This window comes from Chamaea fasciata, unplaced genomic scaffold (genome assembly GCF_029207755.1).
Source record: "Chamaea fasciata isolate MVZ Bird 193981 ecotype frontalis unplaced genomic scaffold, bChaFas1.0.hap1 SCAF_50, whole genome shotgun sequence".
Lineage (NCBI taxonomy): Eukaryota > Metazoa > Chordata > Aves > Passeriformes > Sylviidae > Chamaea > Chamaea fasciata.
The window spans coordinates 933,259-957,631 of NW_027094135.1; the positions used below are offsets into that span (position 1 = coordinate 933,259).

A 24,373-nucleotide genomic window follows, 5' to 3' on the forward strand; every position below is an offset into this window, starting at 1 on the left:
TGGGGGTGAATGGGAGCAACTGGGATCATGCTGGTATCATAGTGGGAATGACTAGGATCATACAGGGAATGACTAGAACCATACTGGAGGTGAAGGGGAGCCACTGAGATCAGGGCCAGAAGGATCCAGCAAACTCCAGGCCTTGGTGCTGGGACAGGCCTGGAACAGATTCCCTGGGGGGAGCCCGTGGCACGGACAGGAAAACCAGGGCATTGGGAACCGCCAGGGCTTGGGAAAGGTAGGTCCTGCCTGACTCACCTGATTTGCTGTCCCCACGTGGCCCAAGTGGATGTTGGACATGTATGGGTGTGTCTGCCTGAAGCTCAGCAAAGCCTTTGGCACTGCCTCCACCTCCCTGCCTCTCCTGGAGCACCTGCAGCTCCTGGCTGGGACAGGTGCCTCTCACTGGGAACACCTGGCTGGTGGCCAGGCCAAGGAGGGGTGGGAATGGGGCCACAGCCAGCTGGGGCTGGGCACTGCTGGGATTCCCCAGGGCTCAATGTTGGGGCTGGTCCTGTTCAACATCTTCATCTGTGACTTGGACAAGGGGATTGAGGGCACACTCAGGAAGTTCACAGATCACACCAACTTGGGTGGAAGTGTGCATCTGCTGAAGAACAGGAAGCTCTGCAGAGGGATCAGGACAGGCTGCACTGATGGGCCAAGAATAATGGTGTAAGAGTCAAAAAAGCCAAGTGCTGGGTCACAACAAGCCCATGGAATGCTCCAGGCTGGGAAAGGAATGGCTTGAGAGCTGCTCAACAGGAAGGAATTTGGGACTGCTGGTTGGCAGCCAGCTGGATTTGAGCCAGTGTGTGCCCAGGTGGGCAAGAAGGCCAGTGGCATCTGGCCTGGATCAGGAATGGTGTGGCCACCAGGACCAGGGCAGTGATTGGAGGCCCCACCTTGAGTCCTGTGGGCCCAGTTCTGACCCCTCACTGCAAGAGAGACATTGAGCGGCTGGAGCGTGTCCAGGGAAGGGAATGGAGCTGGTGAAGGGCCTGGAGCACCAGGAGCGGCTGAGGGAGCTGTGGGGGCTCAGCCTGGAGAAAAGGAGACTCAGGGGAGACCTTCTGGCTCTGCACAACTCCCTGACAGGAGGCGACAGCCAGGCGAGGTTAGGCTCTGCTTCCAGGAAAAAAGGGACAGGACAAGAGGAAATGGCCTGAAGCTGTGCCAGGGGAGGTTCGGGTTGGACATCAGGAAGAATTTCTTCAAAGAAAAGGTTGTCAGGCATTGGAATGGGCTGCCAAGGGAGGTGGTGGAGGCCCCATCCCTGGAGGAGTTCAAGTAACAACTAGACACGGCATTCAGCGTGATGGTCGAGTCATAAGGTAGAAGGTGGTCAGATGTTGGACTCAGTCTTGGAGGGATTTTCCAGCCTCAGTGATTCCGTGAAATGGGTGTGTGGTGGCCCACTGGAAGGACTGGGAGGAACTGTAGGATTTAGGGGGACAACTGGGATGACTAGTGTTAGAAACTGGGAGGTTCAATGGTGTCAAATGGGGATGTGATGGCCCGCTGGGAGAACTGAGGGGCAGCTAGGTGGCCTGGGTGAACAGCTAGGGGCAACTGGAAGGCCTGATGGGGTCAAATGAGGGGTGGGGTGGCCCACTGGGAAAACTGGGGGTAAACCGGCAGGTCTGTGAGGCAATGTCCTGAAGAGACCCCAAAGCCCACATGGGTCACTGTAGCTTCACTAACCCCCCAATCTGCTTCTCCCAGTGGATTTCATGGACAGTTGTAACCCTTGACTGACCCCTACTGGTTACTGGGAGGCACAGGGAGCTACTGGGACCATGTTTGGAGCCAACTGAAGACACACTGGGAGCAAATGGAAGATGCTGGAACCATGTTGGAGGTACTAGGACCACAAGTGGGGCAACTAGAATCATACAGGGAACAACTGGAATCATGCTGGGTTCGTACTGGCAATGTCTGTAACCACACTGGGGGCAACCAGTATCATTCTGGGAGTGACTGGGATCATAGTGGGATCATTCTAGTAGGGACAGGAATTGATTTGGACCATTGGGGATGTGACAGGGATCATACTGGGAGCCGTTCTGTTCATACTGGACTCACACTGGGAGTGACTGGAAGGCACTAGAATCATATGGTGGGGGACTGGCATCACACTGGGATCATTCTGGGAGTAACTGGAACCACGTGGATAACCGGGAGCAACGGGAACTACACTGGGATCACACTGGGACGATAAGCGAGACTCCGCTGGGAGCGCCAAGGCGCGAGGTGCCCGGGGCGGGGCCATGCAGATTTATGCTAATGAGCCCACGGCTGCCGCGGCACCATCGAGTCGCGGCGCCCGGCGGGGCAGAGCGGTGGCGCGCCCCGATTGGCGCGCGGGAGGAAGTGACGTCAGGAGCGGCGCGGCGCGGCGGGAGATTTGAACGGCGCGGCGGATCCCGAGCGTGAGGTCCCGGGCGGGGAGCGGGAGGACTCGGGGGGCCCCGGGGGTGGCGTGGGGGGCCCCGGACACCGGGGTCCGCCCTGACCCCCCCTTCCCCCTCCGCCTGGTCCCCTCCAGCCCTGCCGGACGCCTGGAATCGCCCTGACCCCGCGGTGGACTCGGCTGCACCATGCCCCGCCCCAAGCCCACCCCAAGACGGCGCGGCCGCCCCGCAAGCCCCCCACCGCCCCGGCCGCGGGCACGCAGTGAGTGAGGGGACGAGGACTCCCCTTATAGACACCCCCTCTGGACCTCCCACGTCGAGGCCCCTTTTAGACCCCCCCCTCCAGAGCTCTTATGGACCCCACTATAGAGCTCCCCTTATAAACCCTCCCCCGCCCCCACCTGTACCCTATATACCTGTATACCTGTGCCCTATATACCCCTGCCATCACCCATAGTCACCCCACGCTCCCTCTCCCCTATAGCTCCCTATACCCTGTGCCCTATAACCCCCGTACTCCCTGCCTCCTGTAGCTCCCCTGTATCGGCCATCACTGTAGCTCCCTATAGATCCCTCATGCACGCAATGTCCCCCCAGACCTTAGAGATCCCTTATAACCCCCCCAGCTTTCCCCTGTCCCCCCGGCCCTCACAGCCCCCACTCCTTAGATCCCCTATAGGCCCCTGTGTCCTCTCAGGCCCTTTAGATCTCCTATACCCCCCATGTTCCCTCAGAGCCCCCCATCTGTGCCCCCCAGGCCAAATAGATCCCCTAAAGCCCGTACAGACCCCCATCCAATGCTCCCCCAGGGTGCCGCCCGGGTCAGGGAGCACTGCAGGAGATCCGCAGGTACCAGAGCAGCACCCGCCTGCTGCTGCGCCCCGGCCCCTTCGCCCGCCTGGTGAGAACCCCCCACATCCCAAAATGAACACTCCTGCACCCCAAAATCCCCGGACACCCCAATTTCCCTGATGGAACCTCCCCAGCACCCCCCATGGGCTCCCAAACTTCCCTGGGACCACACAGATCATCTCAGATACCCATAAAATCTACTTGGGGACCCCCAAACCCCTCCAGGACCCCCCCAAATCCACCTCAGGACCTCCAGCATTCTCTGGTATCTCTCAAACCACTCTGGATCCCCTCTCCTGGGATCCCCAAATCCATCTCAGGACACCCTAGATCAACCCTCTTGGGCTCTGCAACCTCTCCCAGAACCTTGCAATCCACCCTGGGATCCTTCAGCTCCCCACAGGACTCCCCCAAATACCCACTGGGACCCTTCAAAAAATTTTTAGGACCAAAATCCAAGCCCCAAATCTACCCTGGGACCCCTGAAATCCAACCTGAAACCCTCCAGTCTCCCCTTCGGCCCTATCCCAAATACCCATTGGGACCTTCCAACCCCCTCCAGACCCACCAAGTCACCCCCCAGAAACCCAAATCACTCCCTGGGACTTCTCAGGACCACTCCCTTCCCCCAGGGTCCCCCCTCAACTCTGCTCCAACCCTCCCCATGTCCTTGTCCTCCCCATCCTTGTGACATGGTGGGCCTGTCCTCCCCCAACATCCTTGCACATCTCCCAATGTCCTTCTGTGGTTCTAGACATCCTTGTGTCCCGTAACCTCCAGAGGCTGCATGGGTTGGGTGTTCCCTGTGCCCCGCCCCCTGTGCTGGCACTGTCCCCCCTGTCCCATCGGGGTGTCCCCTCCCCAGGAGAGTGTCCACATGTTCCCATGGCCAAGGGTATTCCCAAGATGTTCCCAGAGTGGTGTATCCCCCCTGCCTCCCACCTGGGGTCTCTGCAGGGTGTCCCCATCATGATGGGGACATCCCTCCTCCCCCACTCCCCAGTGTATCCCCAGATGTTCCTGTCCCCAGCGTTCCTGCCCCTGGAATGTCCCCAAGACAGTGTCTCCATGTCACCAGGGTGGTGGCCCCAGCCCGGGTTATCCCCAATGCCCCCACATCCCCTCCATATTGTCCTGATGTCCCTCCACTCCCTGTGACCCCGATGCCCCCATGTACCCCCTCCACATCCCCTCCCTGCTGCAGGTGCGGGAGCTCTGCCTGCTCTTCACCCGCGGGGTGGATTACCGCTGGCAGCGCATGGCCCTGCTGGCCCTGCAGGAGGTAGGGGTTGGGGGGCCCAGGCGTGCTGGAGGGGGGGGTCACAGAGGGGCTGGAGGGGTTCTATGGTTGCTCTGGGGGTGTCCAGGGGGCTTAGGGGGTGGGGAAGGGGGCTGAGGGGGATCTCATGGGTGGTGAAAAGGTTTCCATGAGGATTGGGGTTCTGTGGATGCCTGCAGGGGGGTCTGTGGGTGCTGGGGGTTCTCTGGGGGACTGGGGAGGTCCAGGAAGGTCTCTTTGGGTGCTTGGATGGGGCTGAGAGGTTTGTTGGGGGTATCTGATGGGAGCTGAGGGGGAGTCTATGGGGGTCTCCATGGGCTGGGGGAGGTCAATGGGTTCTGGACAGGATTTCATGGATGTTGAGAGGGTCCCTGGGAGACCTCTGGGTGCTGGGGGGGGGTCCCTTATTTTTGGGTTCTGCTGGGGAATGGCGATGGGTCACTTGGTGTTGGTCCCCCATCACACGTTTACAGGCACACATTTACAGGTTTCAGTACCCCCAGTCGCCCGTGGGTGGGTTTGGAAGGACCCTGACCCCTGGGGGTGTGTTTTGGGGGGTTGCTGCCCCCAGGGGTGCTGTGAGGGTTGGGGTATGCTGGGGGGGTTTGCAGACCCCCCTCAGGTTTTGGGACACAGGCAGCAGAGGCCTTCCTTGTGCGGCTGCTGGAAGACGGATACCTGTGCTCGCTGCACGCCCGCCGAGTCACCCTGTTCCCCAAAGACCTGCAGCTGGCCCGGCGCCTGCGCGGGCTGGAGCAGGGGGGCATCTGAATGGGACCCTCCTGAGCCCCTGCAGAGACCCAACCCCCCAGAGCCCTGTACTGGGACCCCCACCCTGGAGCTCCCTCCTGACAATCTCACACCCCAAACTTCCTGGGACCTCCTATGGGACCCTCTAAGCCCCCCAAACCTCAGGGACCCCAAATATCCCCCCTAAAATCCCAGCCCCGCCCCCACCCACCTGGTTTGGGATACCCCCTGTTTTGGGGTCCTCTCAGCCCTCTTTTTCCCCAGACGTGCTGGTGCTGAGTTTGCTGGGGAATATTTTTGTTACTGAACCTTCAAATAAAGTTAACTCAAATTGTGGACAGGATGGAAGATTGCTTTGACTAAACCCCACTCTCTAATGACCCTATAAGCAGCAGTACATCTGATGATGAGGAAATCACATTACAAACCCTATTTAAAGATAAAACCTTCGATGATAGTCAGGGTCTGTGTGGAAAACACTAAAAGTAAAAAGGATTTTTAGGAGCTGAAAAAGCAGGCCTCAAGCAGAAAAAGCTGAGAACTCAGAATCTGCTGCAACTGGAAAGTTTGAAATTAGAATCTAACATACAGTAGTAGAGCAAACAAGGACATGGGAAACAAAAGCTGAGTTTCTAGGTTTGGCTTGAATAAATCTTAGCACTGCAGAAAATGTATGCCTGACTAGATAGTAGAAGGTCTTAAGCTTAGTAAGGGTATTGTGAATTTTTAATAGAAAAGCATACAAGCAAGCATTGTTCAAAGCAGGTGTACATGTGCTATAATTGATTGGCTAAACTGTCTGTAAGCTTTAGCAGTAGACTATTGGCTGAAAAGTTTTTAAGATGCTCTGTAACAAAGAAATTAGTGGCTGCTGCAGGCAGGCAGTGAGCTGTTGCTTTTTCCCAATTGTCTCTACCCCTGTAATGAGACTGACGCTTCACTAAAGATTGAGAACAGCTACCCCAGCAGTCCCATCCCATTCCTGCCTTCGCCAACACACATCTGAAAAATGTTACTAAAACAGTGTGGTACAGCAGCCAAGATAGCAACTTTCAGGGAAAGTATAGCAGACTTACATGGGAATTGGAAACTGGTTATGTTTGGAGAGTACCTCTGACAGGGGTGATTGAATCATTTGTCTGAGGCAGAGGCCCACGGCTTCTGGGGGCCAGAAGTATTTTTAATGGTGGGTGACTAGAGAAAACTGTGGTTTTTAACTCAGAGTACTGCCTATTGGGCAGGAGGTTGGATCCATTAGAGAGGCGTGATTTGCTTAGGATCAAGACCCCAGCCATAGATCACAGGACAGAGAGTGTACAGAAGGCAGCATGTTTGCAACTAATGAAAGACGGATGTTCCAGGACAGCCCTCACCTACATCACTGGTTATCCAAGTGTGTGGCTCCCATGGTTAGAGTTTTGCTGGACATGATAAAACACTGTGGCAGAATTACAGGGTCACTTAAGGCAAGTGTTGACCCCAAGAGAGGAAGACAAAGGGAAAAGACCTTTAATATGGGGAGAGAGATCATAGGGGCTAATTAGCTATGGCAGAAGGATGGGTTTCACTGATTGATTAGTAAACAGAACACAATCAGGAGATTGGAATCACAGCAAGGAAGCAGACTGCCCAAAAGGGAGCAGCAGGGTCCCAGTGCTCGATGGAATGCAGTGTAAGCGAAAGGCTTGCAGAAAGGAATTTCTCAGGAAGTGATAAATTATCCACTGCTTCTCTGGAGAATGTAGTGCCTGGAATGGAGTACGTGGGGAAAAGGAAAGTTGCATTCCTTTGCCACAGGCAGGATAAAGATGTTGATGTGGGAGTTGGAACTTCTGAGAGACCTATCATTACTGTGGCCCCACAGGCCAATGTTAACTGGAGTCTTAAAAACAACTTTCACCACCCTCAGTAAGTGAGCTGGGGGGTGGTGGCTGCAAACATTTAAGGAGGCTCACCAAAAATAAAACTGACACAGAAAATGAGGTATCAAAGTCATCACTGGCTTCTGAGATGGAGACAGGAGAAAAAACTGAGAATCCAAGTTGATAAACTTACAACTGAGAAAGATCATCTTAGGAACCTATTTGCTTCAGCAGAGTGTAAAGAAAGACAATTATTTGAGAATTTGAATAGGGAAAATTATAGAACAGAGAAACAAGATCTGAGAGATGAAATAGTATGAAAGCAGCTGAATTATCTGCTACTGAGAACAGCTGCAGAAACAGTTTCAGGAAGAAAAGATGAAAACTGAAAGAAAAGGCAAATGTGATGCTAAAGCAAGCTACCAATTCATCCTGTATTGTACAGAGTTCGTTCAGGTGGCTGATTTGCAAAAGCATTCCAGGCACAAACCAAGTGAGACTGAAATCCAACAAGTGGAATCCTATCAATACATATGTACTAATGATCCATACATCCAGATTCCGGTTGGTTCTTGTCAACAATTAATTACATTTCTAATAGATACAGGAGCACAACACTCAGTGCTAATGAAGCAGGATGCCAAGAAGCTGGGTGTATGACCCAGATGCCAAGAGTGGTAATCACTGAAGTAAATGGAGCAAATGTTATCTGCCAAGTTGCTAAGGTTAATTTATGGCTCCTGGATGAGAAGTGGATATTGGCTACTTGCTTTCCAATCAAAGATCACAATGACAATACTTGGGGTTTTGATGTTCTGAATGATCAAATCTGTTGTCTGCCTTATGGCAGTGAGTCAATGTTAATGTCTGAACATTGGCCTGAACCCTAAAAGGAGTCCAGAGACTGTGCTGACTCCACGTGGCACCTGCACTCCCTGATCCAAGGACTGCTAGTGTATCCCAGTGCTGGATTTTTGCTGCAGGGAGAAGTGGAATTTCTAAGTTCTGGCCAATTTGGCCTCACTAAAAGCTGAAGTACCCAATACTGCAAACCTGACAGCCACAATATAAGGACCTGTGTGCTTGGACATTGATGGAGTGGTGATAGATTTAGAGAAAAAAGGTACTGTCACTCAGTCACACTCCTATCTCTCCTGTCTGAGAAAGTGGCCAGTGATCATTTTAACATACTCGTCTCATAGATGTTTGCCAGTGTTTAGCCAATGTTTGCTGTTGGCATTGCCATTATGTCACAGATGACAAAATATTCTGAGTTGAAAGGGACCCACAAGGATTATCAAGTCCAGCTGTTAAGTAAATGGGCCATACAGAGACTGAACCAATAACTGTGGTGTTATGAGCACCATGCTCAGACCAACTGAGCCGGTCTCAGGGTCTGGCTCATGAAAGAGCCAAACAGACAGTTGTGGCTTATGGTTTGTTACAGGCAGTTGAATGCCAATACCACATCTACAATCACTGCTGTACTAAACTTTGCGGAACTGATAACTCAAATTAGGAGAGCAACCTACCCATGGAGGGCAACTCAAATTGCAGGAGATCCCCCTGAAAACATGGGAAGCAGCAACAGTGGTGGGCAAGCACTTCATAAAGTAGAAGTTGAGATTCCTCCTGAGGAATGTCAAGGCCTAACATCATGAAAGACCAAAGAAATATTCACTATTCAACTCAACTGCATTTAAAGAGATGGAACAGAGATTCTGAGTGGGAAAAAGGACTTTCGTCATTAGCCTGAATGATTAAACAACTTGAGCCACTAAGGGGTAATCTGTCCAGGGTAACACTGCAGAGATTCATACTGCTTTTTCCTTCCAGGAATGGTATCAGTAATGATTCCAGCACACCCCCACTGAAGATCAAGTTAACCATCGAAGGACAACTTATCCTTCTTGCAGAAGCAATCACTGCCAGCAGGAACCAAATTTGGTTCACACATTAACAAGCTGAACCTACAGGGTGGAGTCACTTCTTTTATTTAAGCTAATAAGTATGGTAACTTAGTACATGCATTCTACATCACAAATGCTTTTCAGATGTAAGTGCAATTAATTGAATATGTCCAGGGATTTTACCCATTACCCAAATTAGATAACTCTTCCAATATTATGTCCAAGGATTGCTCCCACCAAAAAGGTGCCATGATAGAGAGTTCTTGGTTGGCCTTTACCTCCCCTGCGCAGCCTCTCATCAGTACTGCAAACACGGGGGCTACATGCTTTCCTTTCTATGGAAAAGAACTCTCATCTTCATCCAGGAGCTTATCCTTCAAATGTGAATACCACCTCTGATATTGCATATGCCCAAGGATTAATCTCATACAAAAGCTACCAGGTGTCACGATCCGCTTGCACAAGCGGGGTTCGTGATGGTTCGTTTTAGGGATCTCAGAGCGCAAACGACACAGCGGGGGACAAACTCAGTTTACTCAATCACAAATGCACCTTTATTTAGTGCCAACAAATGCGATAGTGGGGAGAGAAAAAGAGAATAGTAAGAAAGACAGAAAAAGAGGGGAAGGGGGTTATAGCTACCAACATGGAGGGCCGAGTCCTCGAGGCTTTTGAAGATGCCTATAGACGCGAGTTTCTCCAGTGGGGTGATCACAAAAGTGAGCGGGGGTCTCCAGGGTTTTTATAGTCCTCTCCGAAGCGACAGGCAGTTGGCCAAACAGGTGGGGGAAATCATTGCAGTGTGTTCATTTAGAGAGCTCAGAACAAGTCGGTCGTCAGCAGGTACAGCGTCAACCAGTACAAGTCAGCAGGCACGGTCACTTCACCGTGACTTGCCCATTGTTTCTGCTCAGGTTCTGATGTTCCGATATGGGTGCTGGGTTTTTCCATCAAACACACCTGCAGGCAGCACTTGGCCAACATCCCACCTCAGCCAGGCCAGAACTCCTGTATTGAGATTTTAAAGTCCCTTTTAGGGGTTTCAGTCTCTGTCCTTGACGATGGTCGTGAGGCAGATGAGGGATCTTCGGACCGTCTCTTACACCACCCCGTGACTCACGATTGTCGTCAAGAGAGCTCCTTCTGCAGGGTTCCGTAGTCTTGCAAAGTCTTCAGGACTCGTCCATGTCAGTAGCATATCCCGGAAAAAACAGGGACAGTAGAGAGTGTGTGTGAAAGAGAGAGGGAGAGAGAGAGAAAGAGAGAGAGAAATGGGAAAAGGAAATAAAAACAAAACAAAATCAATCAATATTGATTAAAACAATTTCATCAAAATAATCAGAACAAATCATCAAATTTCTTAAAGTTATAACAATTTTCAAACAAAAACTTAATTTTGATTACAATATGACATAATTAAAACAAATAACAATAATCAAAACAAGCCATTAACATTTTCAAATTAATCTGCTGTTGGAGGCCTAATTTTTACTGTTAGGGTAGTACATCTCGTGTCAATAACTTTGGGAGTGTCTTTTGCAAAAGGGGTATTGATTAAACTGTGTGCTTCCATTAGAAATGCCAAGTGTGTCAACTTTTTCATCATTTTTCAATTTAGGATGTATAAAATGACTGATAAGACAAAACCAATCAAAACCAAAATCAAAAGAACAACAATGGGATAACCCACGTTGTTCAGGATACCTGTGGCAGTAGGTGACTACCCAAAAAGGGTATCCCACCACCTGTGTTCAGCATCTTTTCTTACCCTTTCCATGACATGATGTATTTTTCTCACTTTGTAATGAATAGTTACCAGGGCTTTCTGTCTGTTTTTCTTGATCTTTTTCAAAATCTCAGGTAAGTCCTGATGAAGCAACAATTGCTTCACCAAAGTAAGATTCATCCCAATAGGGGGAGGCAATAATTTGTGCATCACTGTATAATCAGATTGTAAAAGGTGATAAGAGGTAACTGGGGCTGAGTAAGAAAAGTCACATCTTGTAATTGTGGTAAAGTTACAAATACAAAATTTTGAGTGATTCTTAAGATTCACTACTATTTCTTCTACAAACACTACATCACAAGCAGTTTTAAAGCATGCACACCCATTGCCTATATATATTAGCACTGTTTCAGAAGTCTGGTTAGGGTGAATTTCAAAGTGGCAGATATTTTGTTCAGTGTCCAGACAAATGTCTTGAGCTATGATTGCATTACTCTCACAGATGAAACCTTACTGTTCCTGAACAATACATGATTCTAAATTAACAGTTTGCCATCTCTCGCCATTTTGACGGGCCCATTCTCTGTGCTCAAAAGCATAGAGAATAGCTCCATCATGATTCAGTCCTAATGCAATGATAGGAAATATCGAGTGTACAGAGGCATTACATATGATTAACACAAAAGCTGTAACTGTGTTGGTATTGGGGTTATAGGTAAAGTTTACTAATTTCCACCAGGATTGGAATTCCTTTTCAAAATCATTTGCATTGTCCCAAATTATTTTCTGAATTTCAGTAGGAAAAGTGCCTTCTCCTCCTTCCCTTATGATTGAGGCAACAACTGTCTGCATCCACAGCTGTGCCTGGATGCAGCTAAGAGCCAAAGAGACATTGCTTTGTGTGGCACCAAGTGTATCAATTATCATTTTGTGATCATTTGCATTCACCTTTTCCCAATTTGGTAATATGTTTGATAGCAACCACTGATGTGTCCCCAAAGCCAATAAGGATAACTGCAATAGTTGTTGTAATTTGGTCAAATACCTAGTTTTGGCAGCCAATTTTTTCATTAATACTTCTAAAAATTCCCAATTTAAAATATTTATCATGGTTTACATGGCCTTCATGTCCCTCGGAGTTCTCCTGTGAAAAGTAAGCACAACAGAATCTGCCACCAAAAGGCAGAAAGTTAGAATGATGGAAATTCTCCAGTGTGCATTTATTCGATACTCTTTCCCTAGAGCATCAAAGGTTACCCATGTGTATTTATTCAGAGGGGGTTTTAGCACTAGTGGTACCTCTCCCACCGTGGGGAGGTCCACCAAGACAGGTTGTCCAGGGTAACGTGCTGGATTCTTGGAATCACTTGGTCCCCGTAGTGAGGGAACTATGCTTGGAGCTGTTGGGCCAAAAGGAAAAGTATCAGTAAACCAAGGACTTGCTGACTGTTTGGGGGAAAAGGGAGGGGTAATGACTGAGGCAGGTTTGTCTTGGATGCTATCCAAGTTTTCTGCTTCTTGTACTGCCAGTTTTTTCACAGCTCCTTCGGTTATTGAGATGTTACAATAATGTTCAATCTGAGCATACCACTTTCTTACTGAGGCTGTTTGGGCCATCCCGTCAGATGGGGGAGTCCCAGTAGTGACTGACTTAAAAACTTGGAAAGGCCCTCTCCAAACAACTGGTTGTTGTGGTACAATCTTCTCTACTTCTATGAGAACTAGGCTAACCACAAACAAGCCTTTTTCCCAGGTAATATACCTCTTTTCAGCATCTCTGAAACCACGGGAATAAAAACCAACAGGCCATGTCGGACCCTCAGGACCCCACTGCCATATGTGTACTGACAACCCTGAGGAAGCAAATCCCCATTCTACCTGAAAAGGATCTGTTGGGTGGATAGAGCCTAGGGCCTGATGAGCTGTGGCTCCAAAAATCAACAGTTGTAATGCTTTTTCCTGAGAAGGGCTCCAGTTCCATTTTACTCCCTTTCTCAACAAATCACAAAGAGGCTTGGCAAAAATTGAAAAATCTGCAATGTGTTTTCCCCAAAACACTAATAATCCCAAGGCATGCTGTAGATCTTTCCTGGACTCAGGCACTTTAATTTGATCTAAGGAGGTTAGGGTGTCAGGTGGGATACATGTCATACCTCCTTTCCACCAGATACCCAAAAAATTTACTTCTTGAGAAGGTTTTTGTATTTTCTCTGAGGAGATCTGCAAACCAAGGCTTTCTAAGTGGGAAGTTATTTTCTGTTGAACACCACCCACTGGCTGTGTCTTATTGTTTAAAACTTGAGCTAGGGAGTGCTGTGGCTTGTTGCCTAAGGTTTGTGGAAGAGGAGGTGCGCTGGGTTGTTGGTTGGATGATTCCAACACAATGGGTTTGGGACAGGGCCAATTAGAAATTATTTTAGCCAATTTATCATAAGGCAATTTATCTATAATTTTTTGTGCCACTCCCCTTTTCAGTCCTAGTGACCACAGCTGCTGCTGGTTGGAAATTTGTTTTCCCTTTTCTGATTTTTCATTAGGAGAGGCAATGTGCCTGACTCCTCTGGGTTTTTCTTGTTTGTCCTCTGAGTACTTCACTGGTCCATATTTTCTACTGTAACTTATTAACTCCTCTGCTACCTCACTCCATGTCCAAAGTTTATGACTGCTGTTATATTGTGTGCTAGGAGTTGTAAAAGGTGAGGAGTCAGTGGAGTCAGTGGAACCAGTTTGATCTCTTGTATGTCTAAGAAATCTTTCAAGTCTATCTACCGGAGAGATAGATGCTATTGTTTTTTGAAGAATTGCTGTTGGTTTAAGAGACTCTGGCAAACCTCGAATTAAAGAGGTCATAATCTCAGGTTTGACAGGCTGTTGCATTGGTGACTCATAGCCAGAGATTAATTTTCTCTCATGTATCATTTGCAAGCATGCAGCTTTGTGTATGTTTTCTAGGAGTTGGTCTGAGGTGCCGACTATTGCCAGAGGGTCGCCCCCCTCAAGGGGGTTTAACCCCCCTGCCCAGTAGGCTGCACGCTGTGTCAGGGACCATGGAGCACGTGTATTTCCTGTTGTTAAGAAAACTCCATGTCCCCAATAGCCACTTGCTTCTTGTTCACTTAATTGAATTTGGTCACCCCCTGTGAGGGAAACTCTAAAAACATACTCCGTCTCTGATTCACTTGGGAGGCGGGAGTATTCTTTCTTTAATTTAGCTAATTCAGTGGCCATGTATGGTATTTCTTTGGTGGTTATGTGGGGATCATGATCCTCTTCATTTATAGAATTATATTGTGTTTTGATGAGAGGTCTCAAGTTGGAGCAACAGTGTTCTCCACAGTTTTGCATGTGTACTAATTCTTTCTGAGGGTATATTTGTTTAATGTTGTATGTCTCCTTTCCTTCTATTTCTGTGGGTGAATCTACAGATTTTAAGTTTTTGCTTCGCTCTTCTGCAAGAGAAATTTGCAGCAAATAATTCTGATTTCTTTCCTGTTCTAATTGTTTTTGCAAAGCTTCTACCAAATTTTGCAGGGATTCTATGACTGCTTTTTCTTCACTTACCCGTTCAGAACGGGTTGCTATGGCTGCCGAAAGACAGGCCCCCAAAACTGAGCAAAGAATGGTTTTATTTCTGCCCAGTTTGTATCTAGCATCATGTTGCAAAGAATATATTCTATCTACAATGTTTTTAAAGTTAAACCAATTATTCTGTGCCCACCTTTCTCCGTCTGGAGAAGGTCTAGCACTATGTTTTGCTAGCAAAGCATAAAATGCATTCTTATGTTTTTCACTCATTTTGTGGAGGGACCAAAACCACTCTCAGGGAGGTACGCTTAAAGTTACACCAAAGGCACAGCTAAAACTGTGTTTCCCTTCGCTTCCCTGGAATGGGCGAGGAGACCAAAACTGCCTGGGAGGTTCACCTTAGTTACAAATGGTTGTCTCCTCAACTACACCAAGCAGCCCAAAACACAAAAAAAAAAAAAACAAAACCTAACTACAGTCCCATCTTTTGCATAATGAGATCCTTTTGTGAAAATCCTGATGACAGGGAGTGCTATACGCCTGGGTGTATACAGTTTGCGGGAATTTTCCCTCGCCCCCCTTGCTTTCTAACAGCGCTCACCGAAGTGGCGTGCTAGGTGCGGCTGAGACGAGGGTCCTTCCCCTGTTACAAACTATATAAAACCTGCAACCCCTCTGTCCATCAAGATCCTGTCCGTGACGCCAATTTAATGTCACGATCCGCTCACACAAGCGGGGTTCGTGATGGTTCATTTTAGGGATCTCAGAGCGCAAAAGACACAGCAGGGGACAAACTCAGTTTACTCAATCACAAATGCACCTTTATTTAGTGCCAACAAATGCGATAGTAGGGAGAGAAAAAGAGAATAGTTAGAAAAACAGAAAAGAGGGAAAGGGGATTATAGCTACCAACATGGAGGGTCGAGTCCTCGAGGCTTTTGAAGATGCCTATAGACGCGAGTTTCTCCAGTGGGGTGATCACAAAAGTGAGCGGGGGTCTCCAGGGTTTTTATAGTCCTCTCCGAAGCGACAGGCAGTTGGCCAAACAGGTGGGGGAAATCATTGCAGTGTGTTCATTTAGAGAACCCAGAATAAGTCGGTCGTCAGGAGGTACAGCGTCAACTAGTACAGTGTCAGCAGGCACAGTCACTTCACTGTGACTTGCCCATTGTTTCTGCTCAGGTTCTGATGTTCCGATAGAAATGCGTGCTGGGTTTTTTCCATCAAACACACTGGCAGGCAGCACTTGGCCAACATCCCACCTCAGCCAGGCCAGAACTCCTGTGCTGAGATTTTAAAGTCCCTTTTAGGGGTTTCAGTCTCTGTCCTTGACGATGGTCGTGAGGCAGATGAGGGATCTTCAGACTGTCTCTTACAGTTGTCTTCAAGTCTCCAGGGCTTGTGCAGCTGCTTGGAGTCAGTTTGGAGTTCTGTTGAGGGAGATTTGAAAGTGCATCTCATGATTTTGGGTTTTTTTTTTCTTTTTTTATTAAATCAAGGGCACAGTTTTTATATTTCAGTTCATTGAAGCAGTGACAGAAGGATTCCCCAAGTGATCTTAATTTGAATGTCTCCTTAGGAGGTCTGGGCACGGTGAAGAATGAGCCCCTTGCAGGCTGACCTTGTTTGGACAACCTGCTCCTCACCCCAACCTCACCATATCTAACCTCACCCACCAAGGACTGACATCCCAAAACATAAAAAAAATATGTCTTAAAAAAAATAAAATGTAATTATTTTTAAAATATAATTATATTTTCCAGATTTATAATGTTATTACTGTTCTTTACATACCTAATTTTATATTTATAGTGAAAAAGGTATACATTTTTAGCAACTAAAAAAATATTGGTCATTTGTTCTAAGTAACACAATTCCCTTCATTAATTCATTGACCTCTATTGTCTATTGATTTGTCCCTTCTTATGCTAATTAGTCCTGTTTTTAGTCCTTTTGTAATTGTGTTCATCATTTTCTCAGACAGGGTAAAAGGGGCTACTTTGGGGTCCACGGAGACGTTTCTGGGGCACATTTGGGGATGTTTTGGAGCTGGGGAAGGAATTTCTAGAGAACTTAAGGGTCTGGAGGACACTTGGGGGAGCCGCGTGGGCCCTTGGCGGGGCACTAAAGGATTCTGTCGGATAATTCGGGGTCCGGGCGGGCACTTGGGGGCCCTGAGGGGACTCTCTGGGGCGCGGGGGATGATGGGAGTTGTAGGCGCGGGTAGAACACGGTGTAACGGGGCCGCGGAGCATCACGGGAGTTCGAGGCGCGGCTCCAATGGCTGTCGGTGGGGCGCGGGGCATGACGGCAGATGGAGTCACGGCTGGAATAGGGCTCCGTGTGCGCCGCGGAGCATGCTGGGAGCTGTAGTCCCGGAAGTGGCTCGAACGGGGCGTTTGGGGTCCGGGAAGGCGCTTGGGGGACACTTTTGTGTCCGAGCCGTGACTTGAGGCCCTCGGGGGAAACGTGTGCGGTTCGGGAGGAATTGGGGGGAACTTGGGGAGCTCGAACCGGGCGCTTTAGGACACGGGGCACAGCAGGAATTTTCGGCGCGAGACTGTGTTGGGCAGAGCTCTGAGAGCACGGGGGACGATCGGAGATGAATTCCCAGAAGTGGCTCTAACGGGCATCTCTGGGGTTGGGAGCATTCAGGGGAGTCGGGGACGATTTTGGGGGGTTCCAAATAAATACTGAGGGGGCACTTCGGGATCCTGGAGGGTCTGGGGGAAACGTAGGGTACACATGGGGGGGAGGGGGGATACGGGGGCGGGGTTCTGTGGAGCGCGGGGCATGACGGGCATTGTAGTCCGGGGTGCAATGGGGCTCAATTGGGCCGCGGTGCATGACGGGAGTTGAAGGCAAAACCGAAACGTGGCACCGACACCAGGCACCGCCCCGAGGCCCCGGTTTCCTGGCACTGATTGGGTGCTGGCGGTGACGGGCGGGAGCCTCGGCAAATGGGAGTTTGCGGAGGCGGGAACAGCCGATTCAACCCCTCTAGTCCTTCCCAGTATAGCCCAGTTCATCCCCAGTACAGCCCAGTTCTACCCCTGTGGCCCTTCAGTGCCCCCCTTTACAGCCCATTTCATCACCAGTACAGCCCAGTCCCTCCCAATACACCTGAGTTCATTCCCATTCCCTTCCAGTTCCCCCCAGTATCTTCCATAGCACGCCCCAGTATTCCCCAGTCTTCCCCACAGTGTTGCCATTGTCCCCAGTTTGTCCCAGTGTGTCCGTGGCCACAGCCCCTTGCAGTGGCCCAGGGCAGGTTGGGATGCTGATCCACCCTCACAGCCGGCCCAGGACAGGGCTGGAGTGGTTTTGGTGGCCCCTTGGGCTGGCACACACTTGAGGAGTGTGTCTGTTTTCAGTGGGGAAAATTACGAGTTTTACGTTGCTTCAAAAATAGAAAAGCCCTTTTTGCCTGAGTGCAGGCAGCTCTCTGAGCAAAGCAGGTCCCAGGTGAGTGAGGACAGGCAGGATGGGCTTGGGGAATGTGGAGCAAGGTTGTCCACACTGGGTCAGACCTCAAGGCACAGCTTCTCTGGCCAGGCCAGGCCTTCTGAGTAGAGGCCCTGGAAAAATGTCAATCACAGAATGCTGCAATCACCTCTCCTCTAAAGAGAACAGTAATAAAACACACCCTTTATAACAGGAATGTGAATTTCTTAGAAGTTCTTTGAAATCTTTCTCCATAACTGCAGTACAAAACCTTCCTAATGAACTGCACCAGAGCAGAGGGAAATCAAGGCAGAGCCGTGGTTTGTCAGGACTTGCTTGATCCCAAAGAGCCCCGTGGTGCATTTGGTGCTGAGCCCTCAGGGCCTGAGAGGAGATGGCACAAACCTTTCCAGGAGTCCAAGTCAGAGGAAAAACCCAACGTGTCTCAAAGCATTCCTGGGTCCCACTGAGGTCCATCCCCAACACAGGCTCCTCATGGACTCCTTGGAGGAGAGAACTGGAGGCCAAGAGTGCCCAAAAACCTCTCAGAGACGGAGTGTGGGAAGGAAAACCCAAAGTACCTTAAAAGACATTGAGTATCTCAGAGCATTAATGAGCCCCATTGAGTGTCAGTACAAAGCCTCTCTAAGGACTAATTACAGCAGATAATTGGAGGCCATGACTGCACAAACCTCTCAGAGTGATTCAGTGTCAAAAAGTAGTACTTTAATGACTCTTGAGTAACTTGAGGCATTAATGAGCCCCACTGAGTGTTGTTAGTGACAAAGCATCTCAAGGGACTAATTACAGCAGACAATTGGAGGCCGTGATTGCACAAACCCCTCAGAGACTCCCAGGCAAAAGCAAAACCCAAAGTGCTCTGAAAAACCTGCAGTCCCTGGGAGCACTGAGGAGCCCCCCAGGGCCATTCCTGACCAAGGCTCCCCAGGGACTGGTCCCCACAGATCCCTGGGGCCACTGGGATGTGGGGGGATGCTGAGGGCAGGACAAGGGGGTGACAGTGCCCAGCCTTGCTGGGGCTGTGCCAGGAGGCCCCAGGGCCTCAGGACAAGGTGTCCCCTCCCAGCCCTTGGTGGCACAGACCCTGCTGTGCCCCAGGGCACCAAGACTTGGCTTCTCCTGGGCACTGCCAGCCCTGCCAGGCCCTTGGCCACGTCCAGCACAGCTTGTCCTGCGCTGTGCCACAGCTGCTGCTGTGTCCCTGCAGGCTGCACACTCCCATCTCGCTGCCCCCCTGGCTCTGCCCTGCATTTCCCTTTCTCTTCTCCCTGATATCCTGGGATGGAACGTGTGAGAATGGTTCAAAGCTGTACCAGGGAGGGTTTAGACTGCACAGGAGAAAGTCTTTCTTTACTGGGAGGGTGACTTTGGGGTTTCAGACTTTGGGGTTTCAAAGCAGGGCTGATGGCTGTCCCAGGAAAGGAGCTGGGACAAGGTGTGCATCGCTCAGGAGCTGTAATTTGGATTGTCACTTGCCACTGTTCCTCTGAGCTCTTCTCTGTTCCAGAGATGGGCTCTTAATGAGCTGGTGGCTCTCCTGAGATGGGCCCGGGAGCAGCCCGGGCAGAGAATGAACTGAGTTTGTCCTGCTGCCATTGTTGGTGCCCTGTCTGGGAGTGCAGATGAGTCTCTTCTCTCTTAACCTGACACAACCCAGCAGGAGCATCAATCTCCTGAGGCAGCCGTGTTTGGAGGCTGCACACACAGGCACTGGTTTTGTGTAACAGATGATACCAGATCCTTGGGATGGCTTTCCAGAAATGCACCATGCTTAGAGGAAAGGCTTTGTTCTTGGCCTGGCAATGGATTTGTTCAGGGCCCGGATCACAGATTTGTTCCCAAGGCTGCAGATGAATGGATATAGGAATGGGAACAGGACTGTGTTCAGCAGAGCTCCAGTTCTGTTCGTCCTCAAGGAAACATCTTCTGCAGGACACGTGCAGAGAGCAATGCAGCTCCCACGGGCAATGGATAAGGTGACGGGATGGGTAGAACACGTGGTCAAAGCTTTCTTCCTCCCAGAGGCTGCTGGAAGATGCAGAACACAGAAAAGGACGCAGATGCCAAATGCCAGAGTCAAACATAAGGAGCCCAGCACGACACACGGTAAGAAGACAGAGTCTGTTTCCCAAAGCAGGCTGGTGTCAGAGCAGGACAGTTTGAACAAGGGGGAGTTGTCCCAGAGGAAATGGGGGATCTTGGAGCCACAGAAAGACAGCTCAGAGAGGAAGAGCAGCGGTAGCTCAGCAGGACAAAGCCGAGGACCCAAGTAGCAACACCCAGGTGGACACAGAGCTGAGGCTTTGTGATGTCAGCATAGAGCAAAGGGTGGCAGATGGCAACACAGCGGTCAAAAGACATGACAACCAGCAGGACAAACTCTGTGCAGCCCAGGGCAAAATAAAAATAGTTTTGGGCAAAGCAGCTGCCGAGTGAGAGAGTGTTCTGACCAGAACTCAGCATCACAAACCATTTGATGCTTGTGGAGGATGTAAACCAGATTTCTGGGAAGGCCAGGCTGCAGATGAAAACGTCCATGGGGGTTTGCAGGTGGTGATCCACACACAGGAGGAAAAGGATGGTTTCACTCCCCATCACTGTTGTCAGGTACATGAGCAGAAGGACCTGAGATAAAAACATCCGCAGTCTTGGATCATGCTCTGGGAAACCCTCTAGGATGAACTCAGTAACTGCTGTTGCATTTTCTGGTGCAGAATTCCAGCTCTTCGTGCTGAGACAGGAACATGGCAAAAACAAGGGCGATAATTTCACAGTCTGGACAAACATTTCTATCCTTCCTTCTCTGCTTCTTTCTTTTCCTGCAGTCTTGCCATATAGCACAGTGATTGCACTTCAACTTTGTTGCCCAGTACTTTTTAGAGGAGTAGTTTCCTGCCCAATAGTTTCTCGGGGATTAGTTTCTTGCCCAATATTATCTTGCCCAGTAGTTTCTTGGGGAGTAGTCCCGCCGTCCCTTTTATTTCATCTTCCTTTCTTTCCTTTCTTTCTCTCTTTCTCTCTCTCTCTCTCTCTCTCCTTCCTTTCTTCCTTCCTCCCTTTCTGTAATGTGGTGCCCTTATCCTCCCCAAATCACTGCCACGTAACCTCAGCCCTGCACAGCTTGGGACCTTTACCTCTGCCTTCCCAATTTCACTGTGATCTCCCAGAATGCACTTCTAGGCCCCAAAATTGCTACAAGCAACAGGAGCCTCCAAAAAGTGCCTCTTGCTTTCCCTTCCTCTAGACCCACTACTCCAAGAGCAAAAACTACCCAATACCTCATTGCAATCCCTATACCTGCCAAGTTTCTTACCACTCCCACAGTGCAATCCCCACACTTCACCGCTCCACACCACCCTACCCCACGGTACCCTACACCATCCCATCCCATCCCATCCCATCCCATCCCATCCCATCCCATCCCATCCCATCCCATCCCATCCCATCCCATCCCATCCCATCCCATCCCATCCCATGACTTCTGGGCAGGAAATCCCTTCCAACCAGGACTTAAAACCTCCCAGGGATTCGGGCGCAGCTGCAGCCTCTCGGGCCAACCTGGGCCACGGCCCGACCGCCCTCCCAGGGTACAAGTCCATGCCCACATCCCATCTCGGCCTGGCCCCGGCAGCACAAAGCCCTTCCCTGTGGCCTCTCCTTGCAGACCCTTGGCAAGAGTCTGTCTCAGCCAGCAATTACTGCTCCTCCCTGCTGTGGGTCACAAGCTGCAAGTTGATTTTCTCCCCGTGGCCCCGGCCCAGAGCCAGGGCCAGGACCTTTCCCCGCAGCTCTGCGGCCGCTGCCTCCCTTCGGCCGCAGCCCAGCAGACGCAGCTCGCAGCTCCCCGGGGGCTGCGGCTCCTTGCCAGGGCCGGCGCTGGGGCAGCTCCACCTGGGCCCCGGGGGAGCAGGGACAGCAGCCCAGGGAACGGCTGGGGCTGGGCCAGGCTGGCTCCGGGCCAGAGAGCAGCAAAAGCTCCTTCCCCTACAGGGGGCTGGGACACTGACCAGGCTCCCGGGGAATGATCACAGCCCCGAGGCTGCCGCAGCTCCAGGAGCCTTTGGACACCCCTCCCAGGGATGCCCAGGCCGCCATTGCCTGCACTCCATCATTCCTCTGGGTCCCTCTCGGCTCAGCCTCTTCTGCCATTCTCACCTCTGGCTCAGCCTGTGTGTCCACTCCAGGGGCTGACAGAGCCCTTCAGAAGCTGGTGGGGTAGGCACAAAGAACTGGTTGAAGGGCTGGGAGAAAACTTCCCCTGCTGTCATTTCCTCACAGAAAGTACCATCCTTAAAGTAACCCCAAAAACATACACTTAGAGTGTGATAGCCATGTATCTATGTGCTTTAACCTCAAGCAGAAGTTAAAAATCCATGAATTCCTCACCTTATCTGTTGGGTTTGGTCTCCTGACCTGAGCTTGAAGATGGTAAAAAGCCTTTTTTCCCTCTGAAAGCCCCGAGCCAGGTAGCAAGAAAGAAGCGGAGTCCTCAAGGTCTTGTTCTCTTGATATTTCGTGTTGTTTATTGTTTCATATCTTAAAATGTTCTCCGTGCCCAGCTGAGATCTGAACAGCAGCTGGGACACGAGGCGACTCCCCCCACAGTGGGACGTCGCAGTCCCTTTATACAGAAAGTTACGGATCACCTGTTTACACTTATATTCCAATACCGATCACCTATACTAAAACGGTCAACTTTACTCTAATCCAATCTCCTTAAACTACTTTGTGCCACCGTCACCAAAAGATGGAGGCCAGGGGAGAAGAAGGAAGAACTAAGGGCAACACCCTAAGTCCTCCATCTTGTCCCCCATGTACCTATACTCTAAAAACTCAAAACTACATCATTTCTCATCCTATACCAAACTAAACTACTTTTTTCACATCTTTGTGGTTTGTAATTCTTCCCTCAATGTTGCAAGCCGTTCCCATGGACTGAAGTCAAAGACAGTGTCCTCCTGAGTTCCGTGCCAGGGTCTCCAACCCCCATGTACAGCTCCAAACCCCCCCTGTACAGATCTCAAACCCTCTTGCTCAGGTCTGTGGCCTCCCAGGGCATCCAGAGGAATGCCCTGGACTCTGACATTATCAACCCATAAAACAACCTAGATAACAGACCCAGTAGCCTTAGTTATAGGGCCCCTGTTTTGATAAGGGCCTGCAAATGGGAGGAATACAGCCACAACCATGTGCCATCCAAACCAGGGTAAGCTAGACAACATGGTGTTACCTAATGAGGTTTCTATATCCAGCTCGCAGAAAATTACAAGCTGGCCAGAAGGTGAAAACTTTGGTCTCACTGATGAAGAGGAGCAGAAACAAGTGACAAAGGCTGAAGAAGCTCCTCTGTCCAACCAACTGCCAGCAGAAGAAACACTCTACGCTCTTTTCATTGACAGCTCCTGTCGCATCGTAGGGATGAACTGGAGGTGGAAGGCAGCTGTGTGGAGCCCCAGGCAGGGGAGTATGGAGACAGGCCGCTGAAGCTACTGAAGGAGAAGGTGGATCGAGTCAACTTGCTGAACTGAAAGCTGTTCAATTGGCCCTGGACATTGCTGAAAGAGAGAAGCTCTACCTCTGCACTGATTTGTGGATGGCAGCCAATGCTCTCTGGGGCTGGCTGGAAAGGTGGAAAAAGGCCAGCTGGCAGCAGAAGGGAAAACCAATCTGGGCTGCTGATGAATGGAAAGACATTGCCACTAGAGAACAGTGAGATGTTTCTTGGGTAGAGAAGCTACCTATGAAAGTCCGCCATGTAGATGCCCATGTCCCCAAGAGTCGGGCTAATGAGGAGCAGGGAGATCAGGCTGCAAAGACAGAGGTGTCAAAGATAGATTTAGATTGGCAAAACAAGGGAGAGTTGTTCCTAGCTCGATGGGCACGTGATGCCTCAGGTCATCAGGGCAGAGATGCCACCTGTAAGTGGGCACGAGACTGAGGGGTGAATTTAACCATGGACAGTATTTCTCAGGTTATCCATGACTGTGAGACGTGTGCTGCAGTCAAACAAGCCATGCGGGTGAAGCCCCTATGGTATGGGGGGCGGTGGTCCAAATATAAGCATGGGGAGGCCTGGCAGATTGACTACATCACCCTTCCCCAAACCCTCCAAGGAAAGTGCTATGTGCTGGCCATGGTGGAAGCCACCACTGGCTGGTTGGAGACCCACCCTGTGCCTCACGCTACTGCCCAGAACACCATCCTGGGCCTGGAAAAACAAGTCCTGTGGAGACATGGCACCCCTGAGAGAATTGAGTCTGACAATGGGACTCATTTCAAGAACAGCCTTACCAACACCTGGGCTAGAGAACATGGCATGGAGTGGGTGTACCGTATTCCTTATCACGCACCTGTGGCCGGGAAAGTTGAATGGTGCAATGACCTGCTTAAAACCATCTTGAAGGCACTGGGTGGGGAGACTTTGAAGAACTGGGAGATTAATTTAGCAAAGGTCACCTGGTTGGTGAACTCTTGAGGTTCCACCAACAGAGCAGCCCTGCCCAATCTGAGCCCCTGAGAACAATAGATGGAGATAAGGTTCCAGTGGCACACATGAGAGATATGCTGGGAAAAACTGGATTAATTCTGCC

General features: G+C 50.2%; 1 protein-coding gene across 2 annotated transcripts; it reads left to right on the plus strand.

Moving 5' to 3' along the window:
• The first annotated feature begins 2,394 nt into the window (after positions 1-2,394).
• LOC136304103 (histone H3-like centromeric protein A) lies at positions 2,395-5,627 on the plus strand. Of its 2 annotated transcripts, none has more exons than XM_066207763.1 (5): positions 2,395-2,432; positions 2,549-2,676; positions 3,224-3,315; positions 4,471-4,548; positions 5,182-5,627. In XM_066207763.1, exons 2-5 carry the CDS (start codon positions 2,601-2,603, stop codon positions 5,314-5,316), a joined length of 381 nt encoding a protein of 126 aa, XP_066063860.1. In that variant the 5' UTR covers positions 2,395-2,432; positions 2,549-2,600; the 3' UTR covers positions 5,317-5,627. The 2 variants fall into 2 exon arrangements, with proteins under 2 accessions (XP_066063860.1, XP_066063861.1); XM_066207764.1 differs by having other exon boundaries at positions 2,397-2,437.
• The last annotated feature ends 18,746 nt before the right edge of the window (positions 5,628-24,373 follow it).